Source organism: Typopeltis vanoorti, chromosome 22, assembly GCF_054136105.1.
Source record: "Typopeltis vanoorti isolate ZY-2024b chromosome 22, IOZ_Tvanoo_1.0, whole genome shotgun sequence".
Classification (NCBI taxonomy): domain Eukaryota; kingdom Metazoa; phylum Arthropoda; class Arachnida; order Uropygi; family Thelyphonidae; genus Typopeltis; species Typopeltis vanoorti.
This window is the reverse complement of record NC_143570.1, coordinates 85,112,027-85,130,567: the sequence shown is the minus strand read 5'-3', so window position 1 is coordinate 85,130,567 and position 18,541 is coordinate 85,112,027. Positions and strand designations below refer to the sequence as shown.

At 32.8% G+C, this 18,541-nt stretch overlaps 1 protein-coding gene across 3 annotated transcripts in view; it reads right to left on the bottom strand.

The window, feature by feature from the left end:
- The window catches only part of Polr1B (RNA polymerase I subunit Rpl135), a 270,860-nt gene that overhangs the window by 113,387 nt on the left and 138,932 nt on the right, over window positions 1-18,541 (bottom strand). For all 3 annotated transcript variants that reach the window (XM_090412385.1, XM_090412386.1, XM_090412387.1), the window contains 2 exons: window positions 7,337-7,424; window positions 155-397 (listed from right to left, as the gene is read on the bottom strand). In XM_090412385.1, the coding sequence (XP_090268511.1) occupies window positions 155-397; window positions 7,337-7,424 (331 nt within the window). The remainder of the gene's footprint in view (window positions 1-154; window positions 398-7,336; window positions 7,425-18,541) is intronic.

Genomic DNA, 18,541 nt, shown 5'->3' with positions numbered 1-18,541 from the left:
TATACACAGCATCACAAACTATACATTTACTACATAACTTATGTTATATATATTCCCCATAAACTATTCCTGAAGACCTCACAAATTTCATATGCTAAGAGCTGACATTTTTTAAGGCAACTTAGATGGTTATAATACAAAGGCACATACATACCCCAAACCTCAGGAAATAGTTTTCGTGCAGCTGTGGTCCTCATCTCGGTAAAGAAAGAGCCTCTGTGCACACATCGAAAGTGAGATAAATATCGCCAGTAATTCAGCTTTTCTGCCACTACAGTTAAGCCGCTAGACTGCATCAATCCTAATTTTGTTTGAGCTTTTATGTTTCCAGATGCTAGAAGATATTCCATTGATCGAGAAATATCTGACACTTGGGAAGCAGAATGGTTCACAAGAGCTAAAGTAAGAAAAAATGCATTAAGAAGAATTATATTTTTCCATATAAAATGTTTATTTTATTCTAATGAAAAAGGTTCTTATCTCTGTAACATATAAATCTTCATATGCATGGTGTTAAACTTTTGATTACTTTTAAACAGATATTACTAAGAGACCAAAATGCTCAATAAGGACAAAGCAATTCTAAAGAGTTGTGAAAAAAAAATTAGTAATTATTTCAATATTATTTATGCTATATGATTTTCTTCACATTACTTCAAAATTTAAATAACATGCACATAATGCAACCTAATTTGATTTGAACAGAAAGCAAACAACTGATCACAGAAAGAAAAATTATGAAAATTCTGTGCAACCAATATGGACTGCGCCAATCTCACAAAATTGTTCTCCACATGTAATTTTCCTTGTGCAGTTTAGTTAAAACATCAATAAGCAATGTAACCAACTAGAGCTCTTATCCAATGTTTATTTCAGTGGTGTTCTGCATAAGTAGGTAGCCACTTGGAAGGTAGTTGATCAATTTCATATATACAGGAATACCTCGATTATCGCGATTCTCGATTTATAATTTGATACCAAAATTCCAATGATTGCGCTCCAGATTCGAATTATCGCGCCCGCGAGATGTAGCCCACTACATATGCAACCAGTTCGAGTCACCGCTCTCCAGGTATCACTCTCTTGTAGCGCTTCGTTGTTCTCCGACGGCGCCTTCTCACCACTTACCAGTAACTATCCTCCCTTGCCTGAAGTACATGTGGATATTTATTTCTCTTGTTATTTACCCCTACAATGAATGCTAAAAGAAACAAGGATGATTTCAAGCCTACAGCTATCAAGAAGAAACGTAGAGTGATCAGCTTAGAAGATAAGTTGCATATGATAAATAAGTATGAAGCAGGCATAACCAAAGCCAAAATTGCAAGAGAGTACGGTCTAAATGAATCAACTGTTCGCCATATTTCAGACCACACTGCAAACTCTAGGGCTTCGATCTAGGACTAAAAGAAATTGAAAAAGGTGATGTTCAGGACCTGCTTCAGTCACATGATAAGGAGCTGGATGATGAAGACCTAATTAACCTCGGGAGAGAGAGAGAATGTGCTTACGATGCTCAAATCGATGATAATGACAAACAAACTGACTTGGCACTGAAGGAATTTACCCTCAAAGAAATGGACGAAATGTTTAGAATTGCTGAAAATTTTAAAGAAAAAATCTTGAATGGCGATCCTAATTTCAAGCGATCACTGAAAGTTCGTCAGGAAATTGAAAATTCCATCCGTTGCTACCGAGTTTTATACGAAGAAAAAAAGAAAGAAAAAATTCTACCAGACAACTCTACACCAGTTTTTATCCAAGAAAGAATAATCGTATGTACTGTATGTACTTCTTATATATAAATAAAGATTAAAAAATAATCTTGTTTTTCTTAATGAACCTTCATTTTTTACTTAACACGTTTAACACATTTCTTTTTTACTTGACATATAAATTTAATTAATAGATTCGAAAAATCCTTGACATTGATCACCCATTTTACACACATTATTTACCCCGATTATCGCAGATTCGATTATTGCGGTATTTTTCGTGGCAACAATAACCGCGATAATCGAGGTATTCCTGTATATATTTTTTTATTATTGGCTAAAAGCATACTCACACACAATCAACATGATGCTACAAAATTAACCTAACCATTCAGCCAACTGGATTGGCTTCAAATATGAAGGAACTTCCAAAACTTACTACAGTGACCTGTAGTAATCATTTTATTAGACTACTTATACATACATAGGAAATCACAATACCAAATTTTATCACTTTTTTTTTAAAATAATCTTTATAGTCCTTTTAATACAGGTGGTATTTTCAAGCTAGTACGCTAACGTTGGCATAGGAATGATATTAATTTTTATGGCTATTTTGCCTATTTTTTTGTTTAGGAGTACCCCTTTTTATGATGTCATTAGCTGTTTACTAAATTTTTAAGGCATAACTGATGTTTTAAAGATACAGATATATGAAGAATATAAGAAAGGAATAATTTCGGATATATCTTTTGTAGGATGTTCCTGGTTATCTTATTGAGCAACATCCAGCATATGGTGATGTTACTAAAGTATGACTGCAGGGGGGGGTGGAAATGTGGAGATAGAGATGTGTGGGAGAACTAGGTCAGACACAAAGTTGTGAAATTTAAAACCCACGTTTTAAGGGTGTGTAGTGAATTCTTTGGGAAGAAGGTGAAAAATAGAAATTTTTTTGGGAAAGGAGAAGGATAAAATATGGTGAAAACAAGATTAGGGGTGGGAGTAACGGGACATGAGCCATTTTAACTGTGTCATCTTTGGAGCTCGTTGGGAAAAGTACATGTTATGTCATGTCAGCTTGGTGTTTTTTTATCTTGGGTGTATCTGTGTTGTTTTCTACTGTTTGGAGTCATGACCTAATTTTTATGTTTTGGAGCTTCCAACTCTCAGAGATTATTATAGGGGCAGTGAATGTTTATTGAGTTTTTGTCACATTTTATGACTGTTTCCTACATTCTAAGCATTGTTTTGTTTTCCTGTATGTCTACCATTATGGCTTTGTCGATTTGCAGGGTATGCTTCTGTTCAAGAGCTTGGACTGCTATTTCTGTTTTTCCTGTATTTTGTATTCTTTTTTCCTTTGGGTTATTACGTTTCCTATTGCTTAGATGTACTGGAATTGGTATGTTGCAGTCATGAAAGTGTTCTTGTAGTCTTGCCCATAAAGTTCTGATCATTAAACCTGTGTAGGTGATGTCACAGTCTTGTTGGCAAGGAAATTTGTATACCACTTTGTGATGTTCTAGTATTTCTTTGTATGCATGAGATTTTGTAGGTTTTAGAAGTGTAGCCAATTTTTGGTTTGTGGTGAACACTAATTTATAGTCAGTGTAATCTGAAGAATGTATGGCAGTTTAATGATTTTTTGTGTTGGGAAGTCTGTTTTGGTTATTGGACTGTTTTGATGGTTTTCGCAGTTTTGTTGGCGTAATTTATTGGCTGTGTTGGGTAGTTTCGGTTTTTAAAAACCTGTGTCAATTTTTTTATTTCTATGTTGATATAATTATGTATAGTTGAGAACTAGTATGCATTAATAAATTGTGCTAGAATGACTGATTTTTTAATAGAATAAGGATGATATGAGTTAAAGTGAAGGTAATTTCCGATATATGTGTGTCTGTGTATATGTGTGGGTTTGTGGAATATTTTTGTGGCTATTTTGTTATTTGTTCTAATTAATGTCAGGTTTAGGAAATTTATGGATTTTTCTGTTTCTCTAGTGGACTTTAGCCTGTTGCTATATCTTTAAAACATCAGTAATGACCTAAAAATTGAGTAAAAAAACAATGACATCATAAAAAGGGGTACTCCTAACAAAAATAGGCAAAATAGACATAAAAGTTAATATTTGCCGGCCTGGTTGGCCGAGTAGTTAGTGTATCCGCTCTCCAACCAAAAGGCTGCTGGTTCGAATCCCGTTGTGGGCACGGATGTTGCGATTGTCTGTGAAAGTACTAGTGGTGGTAGTCGGCGGTAGATGGCGTTGGTGTTAGATGAAGAAGGTTGGTGGAGTAGTGAGACAAAGAGTTGTAGAGTAGATGCCCTCCTTCAATGAGTCTTTGGACTCCCTGAAGGTGTGATGTAATAATAATAATAATTTATTTAAAGGAGTAACATGGAAAATTTTCCAGAAATAATATCTATAGGAATGATAGCTATTTATCATCCTCCCAGTCCACCTAAGGTGGGTTGAGGAATGAACAAAGAGATTTAAATTTCAGATTACAGTATAAGTGGTGTTTTCTATCCATTTTCTTCTGATCTTGAGGAAATCTTTTAATAGGCATCTTGTACACATGTTCATATCATTGTTTTTCTTTTATTCTTGCAAAATTCTTCAAAATTTTGCAAGAGAAGAATTACACTACCATATTTGATTCTTGAGATTACTGAAATACGGTAGTGTAATTCTTCTCTGATCTCTTGATAGATTTTCATCAGTCCATGCTGTTTTATTTATATTTCTCAAACATTTGTTTTCAAAGCTTATCAACCTTTGTTCTGTTTAAAAGTCTCTGCACCATAATGTGGAGTTCTATTAGGCTATATACTGTCAGTGTTAATTTGGGATGGTACACAACAGTACTGTGTGCCAGCATCTTTATTAACAGTGATATATGGATGTGATGCCTCCATAACACAACTGGAAGAATGACCAGCAGAAGAATTAGATAAATACCAGACTGACATAATAGATGTTACTGAAACAAAGAATGCAAAGAGAGATTAGATTTTTCTAAGCAACAGAATCAAAATGTTATTTTAGGCAATAAAAATTAGGAAAAAGGAGTGTCTGGTATTCAACACTAAATACGAGGATAGTCTTCTTGAATGGCTGGCAAATATCAAGTATATTGGTGTGAGCAAATATCAGTATGAGAAACTGGACAATGAAACTTATTTGTGCCTATGGTCCCACAAAAAGTTCTTCTATGAAAAAAGTGAGGGAATTAGAAAAGGCAGGTGACAAAGAAAACCATTGTTAGAGATCTAAACAGCAAAATAGGAAATGATTACCAGACAAGAAATGTTTTGGGAAAATTCAGAGAAAAGAGCAAAACTAATGATAATGGTAAGTGCTTTGCTGGATTTCTGTTTGTGTATGAACTAGTCATCACTATGCATGTGAATTTGTTCACACCATACTGATGTGAACAAATTCACATGCAGAAAAGTCTCACCGACTGTTATTCTTCAGAGCGATATCTTCACAATGGTTCAGGACACAAGTATGCAGAGGAATATCTGAAATGATCACTATTTAGTTTTGAGCAGGATAAAACAATATTATATTTAAAAGAAAAGTACAAGAAAGTTTTAAAAGAAACTTTTAAAACAAATCAAAGTTGAGCAGCTTTCAGAGGTGAACTGTAGACTTAAATACACAAATATTATTCAAGCAAAACTGAAAGAGATTGATAACAAGAACCTTGTAAATTCACTAACAGATCCTGAGATTCAGCCAGAGAGGCATGTGATAAGGTTGTTGCAAGGAAAGAAAGAGTCAGTCAAGGAAAAGAAAGCCTGTTGAAGTTCCTGACAAGTAAGTTGGCATGTGCCCCAAGAGAATACATAGAAAAATGTAAGAAAGCAAAGCAATATAAAATTAGCTAAACAAAAATCATTGGAAGGAACATACAAAATAAATATCAGGAAGGGAGCAAAATATTCTGCAGGCTATTGCTAAACCTTACAAATGGAGCAAAGAATACTGTATGGGATCAGGATCAGATTTTTACTTCAAGAATAGTTGAGAAATCACAGGAATATAACAAGGATCTGTATTTTAGTTTTGTAGTTCTGTAAAATGTATACATGGGATATTGTATCGAGCAATACACAGTTTATCAATACACAGCAATACACAGATTTGTTAGTCAGCAATTAGAACTGCAAGTCATATGTAAGACAAAGATGCATACAGATTGCCTTATGAAAGAAAGTGGTATTAAACCCGATATCAAAACTGGGAATGTTAATCTCTCTCTACTTTAAGCAGATAAGAAGACTATGAAAATAGGCTTAAACATAACCTCACAATAGGTTCTTCATTCAGAGTGAAAACATCACCTTCACTCTGAACGAAGAACCTATACAACAAGTAAAACATTATCTATTTAGGTAAAAATTTTAGCAAAGACACAGATGTGACAGTTATGAAAAAGATTAGGGGAGTGAACAGATGGCATCAATGGCAGAATCATATTAAAAGCAAGGATATTAAGAAGGAACTCAGTATTGTTAGCATTCAGGAATGTGTCAGCAGAGCTAATCTCAGATGGTATGGCCACTTAAACAAAATGAGAGAGGAAAGACTAGCGAAGACCAAGATGTAGGTAGATTGATACAGGTACAAAGTGCCTTAAGACCAAAATATAAAATTTGATAATACTGGTCCTGCCAAATAATATATTATTTGGAGGAAATTTGTTAATAGGCAGTTAGTAATGATCTAACTTGTTGTGTAGCACTACCATAATATCTTCCATTCCACCTGAGGGTACACATCAGGAATTTGATGATGAAAACAAACTTATAGCACTTTAATATATGTAGGTGTGCAAAGAGCGAGTTAAATTGGGAATCTTGCTATAAGATAATAAACATGGTACTTTATTTTTACTCCAGACCAGTTTAAGTTCAATTCATTTTAAACAGAATAGTGAGTTTCACATCAGACAAATGAAAATCACACTTCTAGAGATATTCAAAACATACATATTACAGTAGTTCAAAACTACAGCCTGCTTGCAGGCTGGTGAAAATACTATGCAGTCAGTCAGCTAGGCTAGCTTACTGATTATATTAAGATTGAGAGTGATATCTTCAAGTTACGGTACAGGACACAGAAAGTAATAATTTCATTGTCAGCTTTAAATACAATAAGCATCACATTAAGAAGAAAAATGTATATGGAAGCTTGAAAAAAATAAGAGTGAAGCAACTCTTAGATGTCAACTGTACATTCAAATATAAGTAAAACACATTAAAGTAACACGTTTTATTGAAATTAGCAACAAATATTTTGCACTGAAATTATCAGTATGGAACATACAAGCAATTCAAAGAGACAGAATACGAAGTAAATACAATTTCATTATATAAAATATTTATTCCTAATTTCAATGAAGTACCATGTCTGATATGTTTTACTCATTTACTACGTTGCAGGTATCATAAAAGTTAAGAAAAACATCACTATAAATTATACGGAATGAAAAAAAAATATTTCAAGTAAAATAATGTTCTGGATAAGATACTATACTATATTTATCTCTAAAGTTGAGGAAGTTGGCTATATATAAAATGCATTAAATGTATTTTGTATTTGAACATACCTGAAGTAAGATGGAAACTAGTGCCCTTAGCTTTTGCTTTTCTTTCGCAATTAAGACGAAGGGCCTGCAACCAAAATTCTAGTTTATCCTGCAAATAAAAAGCAAGACCATATTTGAGTGTAAATTTGAGCAACTGGTGTAAGTCAAGTCCATAAGAAGATAAAAAAATAAAAAGTTATTAGATCAAAAAATATAAATTACAAACCTCAGGTGAAACAGCTGCTCTGAAAAGATGTGAAAGAGCAACACATTTGAACCTGTGCAAAGTGAAATAAATTATACGTGCAAGCAATACTTATGTTAGGTCAAATTGCTCTGAATATAAATTATGAGCAAAAGGTATTTTGTAACAGCTGCCAGTCCCACTACAAAAAGTTATATTCAAAATGGGAAGAGAAAAGAATTAACTCCCCACACACACTTATGATGGTGATGATCATACAATATACAAAGGAGACCAAAACTAAGATGATAGCAGGATTGTATACTGAGTGTTTAAGAACAGGAAGAACCCCCTAAAAGTTGGAATACTGGAAAAATCATCCTTCTATATAAGAAAAGTAACATATTTGACATAAGAAATTATAGACCTATGCCTTCTACAATTCTTCGTAAGCTGTTTACAAAAATTACAGAATAAACGGTATATTAAATTTTCATTCAATCAAAAGAACTGACAGATTTCAGAACATCCTTCTCAACTTTAGTTCACTTACAAGCCTTAAATCATGTAATGAAAAAAACAGAAGAATATAATATACCAATTTTGTTGGTTTTCATAGATTATGAAAAATCCCTCAACTCAATAGACCTGTGTAAAATGCTTGAAACTTTAAAACATATAGGAATAGATTATATTTATATTAACCTCATATATATGAGAGAAGTTCATCAGTAATAAATTTAAATGGAAAAGGAAGAGAAATACAAATAAAAAAAGGAGTCAGACAGGGAGACTAGCTTACCAAAATTATTTGTTACAGTCCTTGAATATGTTGGGAGAAAAGAGGACTGAATATTGATGGAGAATGCTTAAACAAGCTACAATTCACTGATGATATCATTGTAATAATAATATCATCAAAAGAACTAGAATACATGATTATTGAATTAAATGAAGTAGTCCAGATATAGAAGCCCACAAATAAATATGGATAAATCAAAACTAATGTAATGGAAATACTTCAGAATGAAAACAAACTGAAATAAATCAAAGACAAATTGAAATAGCAAATTCACACAAATATCTAGGAGAAATTGTTACAAACAACCATAAACTTGATAATGAAATTTCAACTAGAATAACAGTAGGAAGGAAAGTTTTTAACTATTATAGAAAGATATTTAAAAGCAATTTACCAAACTGCCTAAAAAGAAAGATCTATAACATTGTGTACTCCTAAAATGATCTATGGTAATGAAACCTGGAATCTGACTGAAGACAACACGAAGAAACATGGAAAGAGCCATTTTGGGAATAACCCAGTTAGATAAAAAGAATAGTACTTGAATAAAAAAAGCAAACAAAGATATGGATATTGCTTTAGTAATAAAAGGCAACAAATGGTGCTGGGCAGGACATACAATGAGAATTTCTGACAACAAATGGACAAAGAAAACAGAATAGACACCAAGAACTGGTTACTGGAAACTAGGAAGCCCAGCGGTAAGATGAGACAATGAGATAGGATCTTGTGGACATTTATGGTGGAGAGATGGACAAGACCAGTTGAAATGGAAGAAGCATGGAGAGGCATTCATCCAGCAGTGGACTGAAGAAAGTTACTGATGATGATGATGATTGTGACACATGTTCATCAAATTCTTGATAACTACTCTTGATCAAGGGGTATATAAAATACTATGACAGAATTAAATGAGTTTACATTATCACTAGCTCTATCAATCAACAATTTTCCTCCAAATTAGTCTGTTATTTGAAGGGAGTCCACTACTGTCAGATATATTTTTATGACATTCTAACTTTGTCAATCTAAATACATTTTAGTCTTCCTTTGGCCATGCTGGCATCATACATAGCTCATGGCAAAAACATGATGTTAAAAAATAGAATAATGATGTCATTATATATTAACAGGATCGAAGAATTTAAAATATTTTAGGTTAAAAACTTTTAAGGAGAACATAGATCTAATCCAAGAAATTGAAAAATTAAAATAAAAAATAAAATAAATAAAAGTTAAAATAAAAGTCTTAATATAGAAAATAAGTTAAAATTAAAAGTCTTAATATGTTATAATAAGAAAAAACATATATATCATTATAAATTCAGATCTAAATTTGTAATCCAGGTCACAGCTTCAGGAGCCACTTGTAAAAAGTCATTCAAGTCATTCTGATAAGCATGAAAGGTGCATTCTTTTACAATATGTTGCACAGTCTGTCGTGGAGCACCAGTCACATATTGGAGATGATTGTCTATTCCATTTATAGAGAGTATCTCCACATAGACCATGGTTTACCTGAATCCTATTTAGTATTGTCCAGGTTTTGCGAGGTAGATCCAATCCTGTAATGATTTCATCACCTTTAAAGATGTTATGCAAATGTTCTTTTGTATTTTCCTTCTTTCCTCCCACTTTGATAAAGGATTAAAATTATTTAGAACTAGTTCTGCTGTCATAGTGATGGATGGCGAGATTTCAATCTATTGACGTTAAAAGAGTTGGGAGATCCTGATGAAAGAGACAATGATTTGATCAACCATTATTCTAATGGCCTGCCATCCAGTTAAAAAAAAAACCTACATCAAAGCAATATTCTATTTATAACATCAGAGAATAAATTCATATAGATAGTTTTATTACAGCAAAAGTAGTGTTCTGATTTAACATGTTAAATTAGAGTTAAGATCCTGGATTACTTACAGTTTTACTTACAACTCTTTGTATTCTTGGGATTTTTAGACCATCATTATTGTTAAGATTAGGGTGGTTGATAAGAATTTCACAAGCTTCCTTAAATTTACGTTCATACCGCGTTTTGGTGCGACATAAACAACAGGTAACTTTCCAGTCAATTCTATGTAGAGTATTCAGGGCATGATCAGAAAGGCCAGATTTATCATAGTTATTATATTTAATGTGCTGTTTATGTTATATTTTTGGATAGGAATTGTGCATCCTTTTTTCACCTATATAAGACAAATTACAGGTGCAATGAATATGGTATACTCCAGGGTGGACCAGCAGAAGAAGTGGATCCTTGGATGAGTTGAATAAGTTCTTTAATTTTGCAGGAGATTTAAAGGTGGCATTAAGTTTGTCTTTCTGTAGTATTCTGTTTATTTTATTTGATATCCCATTAAAAATATACAACACTTTGTAAACAAAATTAAAGATATCACAATGAAATAAAAAAAAGTAACTTATTAGTCAGTTTTGACGTCTCTGCCCTCTTCACAAATATCCCAATCAATGACTCAATTCTTTTTTTATAGGACAAATTCCCACATGATATCACAGTGATCTTTGCACATGTACCATGTTGTATCTATTTTGTGTGGCAAAGCACTTTCCACCTATAAAAAGAAGGCACAGCCATAGGCTCATTGTTATTCCCCCCAAATGCAAACTTTTATAGTTTTGGAGCAACGTTTGCTCTAGATTCCTTTACTTTAAAATCCAAAGTCTGGCCTAGATATTTTGATGATGTTTTTGCTATCTGGTCCCATGGCCACCAGAAAATAGACACTTTCCTTAGCCAGCTAAACAAACAACACAAATGCATACTCATAATTGAGATTGAAAGTCAGAACACACCTCCTTTTCTAGATACACTTGTCACATGTCTTCCTTCTGGCAGCCTTTCCTTCACCGTCTACCAGAAGACTACATATACTGGCCAATATATATACACAAACTCTTACCACCACCCAACAGAAAATCTAGGCATCATTAACACACTAAAAACAGGGTTTTTGAAAATTTCAGTGAATAAGCACTTAAAGATGAATTAAAAGTTATCAGCAATACCTTCCTGAAATATGGCTAATACTATAAAAAAATTATTCACAAGACCTGACTTAAAATCAAAATAAACTAGATTACAATAAAACAGTAACCATTCCTTATATTAAAGAGACATCAGATAAAATAAATAGAACACTATGGAAATACAACCTTAATGCCACCTTTAAACCTCCTGCAATATAAAATAAACAGAATACTATAGAAATACAACCTCAATGCCACCTTTAAATATCCTGCAAAATATAAGAACTTATTCAACAATCAAGGATCCACTTCTTCTGCTGGTCCACCCTGGAGCATCTTGTATTCATTGCACCTGTAATTCGCCCTGTATAGGTAAAACAGGACACGCTACTCCTATCCAAAAAAAGGAACATAAACAGCACATTAAATTTAATAACTAATAAATCTGGCCTTTCTGATCATGCCCTGAATACTCTACATAGAATTAACTGAAAAGGCACCTGTTGTTTACATCACACCAAAACATGCATGAATGCAAATTTAATGAGGTCTGTGAAATTCTTATCATAATGGTGGTCTAAAAATCCCCAAAATAAACAAAGTACATAACCTTTTCATCTAAGAGTTAATTATAAATAGGACTGTAAGTAATCCAAAATCTTAACTTTAATATAACAACTCTCATGATAAATAAGGACACCACTTTTGCTGCAGGTTTTTTTTTTCTTTTCCACTAGAAGTCAGGCCAGTAGAATAATGTTGATCAAATCATTCTTTCTTTGGCATACTGTTTGAAATGTAATATATATGATGACCTTAATATGAAGATTTAAACGTCAGGAAATTAATGTAATCAATTCTAACACAGTTGTAGTCTCCATAATTTGTCCGAAATAAATTTATTCAACTGGTTTTCAATTAACCCGTTTTTGCTTATTTCATTATCTATTTCAAAATTTAATTTGCCCATCTTCTCTAAAAACTGTGCCTAAACAGCTCACTTATTTTATTCTATATAGGTTCACCGCTGTTAAATTGTGAATGAAACTATGTTGTGTATTTTTTTTTTATCATTCACGTTTAACATTGCTTATTATATATTCATCATGACTTGTATAAAAGTTATTTATTACTCCTTATTTAAGAATTGTTATTTAAATATTTATTCTGAACTTAATCTACTATTAATTTATTAAACAATAATATGTGTATAATTTATTATAACTTATATATATTGTATAACTTATATATATTGTAACGTGAATATTATTATAGTTATCTGTATACGAAATGAAAGAGTTGATTAAGTAGCTCTAATATTCTATTTATTGTGTTTTTATTAACTCAATGTAGTGGTATAGCCTTATGTAACATTAGCGAAAATGTTTATGTTTATTTGTTGTCATGGAAACGCATGAAATAAACGAGCGCGAGTGGAACAGAGCATGAGCTGAAAAAGAATAGTAAGAGAAAAAAAAAATAACAAGGAGAGTTGGGACGGAAATTTTGAAGTGAAAGGAAACAAGGGTATAAACTAGAGAAGTAGAAGTAAATGAAAGGTCCTTAAGGGCAGAAGTTAAAAGGGATAATATTTATAAGCGAGCAAAGATGAAGTGAATCTTATAAAAGGAAATTAATGCCGTAATCGGATAAGATAAAATGTTGGACGTTCAGTGAAGAATTCTGAATAAACCCAGTTGGTCTAGGATTGCGACTTATTTCTAATTTGCCCTAAGGAGAACTGCACAGTGTTTAATTGGTTAATGAGTGGTAACAAGGATAGTTAAAGTACCCTACAGTTGATGTCTAGAATTCTAAAGCGCGATTAATAGTGTTTTAATTATAACTGTGGATAAGTCTTATAGATGTGTTCTTAAGTGAAATAAATATATTTTAAAAGCATGCTCACAATGTAATTGATGTACTAGGAACTATTTCTGGTAAGGACTATCATTTTGTATTATTTCAATGCATGAAGAATTGAGTGTTAATTACGCTACGCTTAACCTAACTTTAACTGTGGAAATTCTTCGAAATTGAGAATTGAAGATAAGAATTGCTTAAGAGATATTTACAGCTATCAGTGCCTGCGATGCTTTTGAACTTATAGCGTGGCTGAGAAATGTGTGGAAACTGATTAGATAGGAAGTTCTATTATGTTTAATTAAGTGTAGGAACTTCGTGACTCAGAAACTGAGAAAGTGTATGTGAAGGTTTGGAAGATTGAACTAATGCGATTGAATTGACCTAATGTTTAACTTGTTTCTATTGTTTAAAATTAGAAGTAAAATTTATGTATGTGTTATATAGCTTATATTAAATATTTCATTTTGTTAATCTAATTATTGTGTTTGCCTGAATTCCTTTTTATTGCACCGTTCACAAAAATTCGAATCTTGCGGGAATCCCAGGTAGAAAACAAATACTTCGGCCAGAATGAATGAGGAGACTGCTAACTAACTTTGAATTGATCCTGCTGTTTTATATAGACTTATCTAAGGATAGAGTGGCGCAGTATAATAGAAATTTCTCTACCCTTGGATTGGTGATCAATTTACAATTAGTTGTGTTTTATTTTATGAAAGTGACTTAAACAAGATGGCGGATTCGAACATGAGGAGAACAACGTCACGACACCGCTGAGAATGCACTTCATGTTTTCTGTTTCTATTTTCATATAGTTTAACTACTGAATTATAGAAAATTTAAACAATTTTTTAGTTTAGTTCTGAGTCCTGAAGACATGTACTGGATTTCTTAGAAATAGAACATCATTTATATATAGTAAAGAGCTGAGAATAAATATCTCCAAATCTGATATCAAGTTTAATGCTGTAAAAGAAATCAGAAAGATAAAGGTGACATCATCCAGACTATCACCAGTATGCCAAAGTCTTCCCACAACCTGCTGATTTACTTGAAAAGAACCTTGGATTTCTTCTTGCCAAGAACTATCTTTAACTTTCTGAGGGTATCATGAAGTTCTCATTTCTCTATCATTCATCAAATGACTAATTGGTAAATCAATGTTTTTTTTTTAATTTTTCCATTGTTAACTCTTTTTCATGTTTTTCTCCTATTGGAGAAAAACGTGTTGGAGGAAAAAATATATCTGTATACTGGAATCTAGACTTCATTCTAAAAGGTGTTGAAACTTTTACTCAGGAAATCTTACAGACTTGTACTGGATTTATTCAGAAGTACAGTATCATCTGCATAAAGCAAAAATCTAAGATTAACATTGCCCACTTAGATATCAGATTTAATACGACTTTCCTTCATAATGTGACCCATATAGATAATGAATAAGAGTGGAGATAATGCGCACCCTTGTCACACACCTGATTTAACATCAAGCCATCTTCCTGTACCTCCTTCAGTTCTAACTGCTAACCTACTTAAATAGAGACTATGTACTGCTAGATATAATGTTCCATTTACACCATATAACTGTAGCATTTTGAAGAGCGCCTTGTTATATGCCTTTTCCAGATCAACAAAACTTAAATACAAATACTTCTTATATTCCCAACATTTCTTAACTATTTGTCTTAAAGTGAAAATCTGATACTGACAACCCCTATTTGGCCTGAATCCAGCTTGTTCATTCAAGTTTCCCTTTCACAATTTTTCTTAGCAGTTTCTCAGTATACTTGCATAAATTTTACCAGAGCACTTAGCAGAGAAATACCCCTGTAATTCTCACATTCGGTTTTATTTTCCTTTTTACACATGGGTACTATGAGAGCTCGACTCCAATCATTCGGAATTTAACTCTCTGACCAGACATTCTGAATTATGTAGTGCAGCCAGTGTAAAACTTTTATACCTCCATATTTGAGTATTTCTGATCAAATTTTCTACTTCAGCTGGCTTTCACATTTCAGATTTTTGATGGTATTTTCTACTTCAAGTATGGATATGTCTTCCTGTCAGGAGTTTTCTACTACTGTGCTAACACTGCTTGCTTCAATTAGCAATCTTTCAAAGTAATTACTCCACACATCTAGAATATCTTTATCTTCAGTTTACATGATACCTTTATCATCTCTGATTCCTTTTGCAGTACTTTTCCCTCCATTTCTAAGATTATGCAATAGCCTTCACGATATTTTGCCACCTTCCTGATATTTATTTTCTACGTTCTTACCAAAGGCTTCCCATATAACTACAGCATGACACTTGTTTAGCTAGTTTTACACAGTGCTATGCTTTTTTACATTTTTCTTTGTATTTGTAAGAGCACAAGGTGACTTACTTGCCAGGAACTTTCAATATGCTTTCTTCTTTTCCTTCACTGTCTCTTTAACTTCCTCAGTCCACCATGGAGTTCTGATTTTTCTATTCTTACCACATGCCTCTCTAGCTGAATCGATTCATGTTTTATTTAGAGTCTGCTACTGAATCACTAAGGTTTGGTTCTTATTTTCAAACTCTTTCATTTTATCTTGAATGATGCTTGTGTATTTGAGTCTACAGTTCACTTCTGAAAACTACTTAACTTTGATTCATTTTAAAACTTTTTTACACACTCTTCTTTTCAATATTAAATTAAATTGTATCCTGCTCAAAACTAAATAGTGATCACTTCCTATTTCAAATCTTCTGTATATTCTTGTGTTCTGAACCAGTGGGAAAACATCACTATCAACTATAACACAGTCAGTGAGACTTTTCATATTTCTTGCATCGTCTCTCCATGTAAATTTATGCACATTTTTATGTTGGAACATGGTGTTAGTAATAATTAGTCCATGTCCTGAACAAAAATCCAGCAAAAACACTTACCATTATCATTAGTTTTGCTCTTTTCTCAAAATTTTCCCAAAACATTTGTATAAGTCTGGTAACAATTTCCTACTCTGTTGTTTAAATCTCCAACAAGGATCAACTTTTCTTTTTCATTGTGTCTGCTGCCTTCTCTAATGCCTCCTTAGAAGAACCTTCTGTGGAAAAGTTCTAACAACAGGAACAAATAAGTCTTGTTGTCCAGTTTCCAATTCTGATATTTGCCCACATTACTCTACTTGATATTGCCTGCTATTCAAGAAGATTATCCTTGTATTTAGTGTCAAATACTACAGCCACTTCTCTTTTCCCTAGTTGTTATTACCTGAACATAACATTTCATATTTGTTGCTTAGAAAGATCTCACCTGTTTTCATCTTTTGTTTTAGTCATGCCTATCTGGAATTTATCCAGTTCTTCTGCTAGCTCCATTTCTTGACAGGCCTGTGTAGCTCAATGGAAGTAGCGCTTGCATTCTCTGTTCTCTACCATAAGAAGATAGACTTAAGTTTATGTCTAGTCACTGACTAGAGGAACTTATTCTAAGCCTTTCTTCAACAAATTCCTGAGTTAGTCAATCTCTGGCATGGACAAGCGGTCTTCTCCCCATAGAAACTCAAGTTTTTCGTCCTATAAACTCAAGAAAATCGACCATGGAATCCACATTATTTCAAGAAAGAAACATATCCTGTTAGGATTAGATACCAAAAGACGACAGCATTTGTTTGCCTGTCTATTCATCAGTTACTGCTTATAATTAGTAATAGCCTTTGGCCAGCTATCTCTGATTGGCTACCGGTGTACTAGATAGGGTTAAGAGGCCTTGCCTACTTCCTATAAGGGAATAAGACGCTAGCTGAGAGCCGAGATGTTCCATTTCTTTTCCGTTGATGCTTCTTATGCTGATAGTACACATCTTGAACTTTGCAGATATTGAGTTGAGATATGCTTTTGGAATTGTTCCAGTAGCTGACTTCACACCGTTCACTTTGGTTCCCCAATGAAAACAACAGGGAGCCTTGTTTAACCAGGCAACGTCCCAGCCAGCAAGAAATTCTGTCATGTTCCACCATCATTTTACATTGTGGTTTAAGCCAATAAAAATGCAATTTGGTTGGCTAAATCCCAAATTGCCAGTCCATCCTTATTCATTCAGCATCCAAGTAGATACCTAACAGAGTGCACCACAACAAGGTGAGCAGTGCATATTAGGCCAGAAGCCCAAATCAGCTCTCCACATTCCTTAAGCATCCACTTTTAATTTTTTTTTTTTTTATTTTAAGTTCATAGATCTTTTAAATATCTTTCTTATACTTGAAGTTTTAATGTACCTTTTTATGTCTGACCCTTAAATTAAAGATGCCAAGAAATTATATATTTTTGTTTAATCCTTTATTTAAATGGAAGCAAACAAAATTTGCAAGTATCTTCATGACTAAGCTACTTGCATATAGAGGCTGGTGACTTCACGTTAACTGTCTTAGTATTCCATTATGCAAAGTTATCCTTTATAGGGTATGTATAATATGCATTATCGGAAGGATAAAAGGACCATCTCCAAAAACTCGGTGATCCTTCAGATCACTCTAATCTCAATGGGTAACTTAATGGGTTTTTTTAATACTCCTTAAAGAGAGTTATAGCTAAAAACATTTAGTATGTGGATTGCTCCAAAAGAATAAAACTTTGCTTATTACTTTATACTAAAAGTCACAGAAAGGAGCTAAATGAACCACAGGTTCAGTTTTCAATGGATCTTGTTTTTTCATATCTGACAATATGATATGTGCCTTTCCACAAATCACTTCTGCTGACACTTTTGTCTTTTTTTCTCTTTTATTTTTTATTTTTATTTATTTATTTATTTTTTTAACAGAGTCATCCATGTACATGGTTTGCAATCTCAAGATGTCCTCTCTGATGATAATGTTGTTCACATTTGACCATGACATAATTAAATGATATTCAAATTAATAACTATTTTTAGATGCACCAGTTCTGCTTTTACTTATTACAGATATACTAGCTGAATTTCTTCTTTTTTTTTTTTTTTTTTTTTTTTTTTGTAGGTATATCTAACAAGTTAAATAGTTCACTGATTCAAAAAAATTATATTAAATCATTAAACATTGCTTTTAATAAGAAAAATTGTTCAATGTTCCAATGTAGAAAAGTACACAGTTTTTTTCATGGCCATAGAAGCTATGGCTGAGATGTATAGGAACCAGGAAAGGCTGAAGATGTAGATCAACCAAAGAAACCAAAGAAGAAAAAAGATGACCATGCTTGGAGATCTGGGCATTATTTCAGTAATGGGAAGTGATATGAGAGCCTTCTTCCAATATGATGCTTTATATTATATTGAATACATATTTTTAATTGTAATTTTATGAAGTGCATTAAAATAAAAATTATCTCAATCACACTTGAGTAGAATAATTTTAACATGTCTAAAACAGGA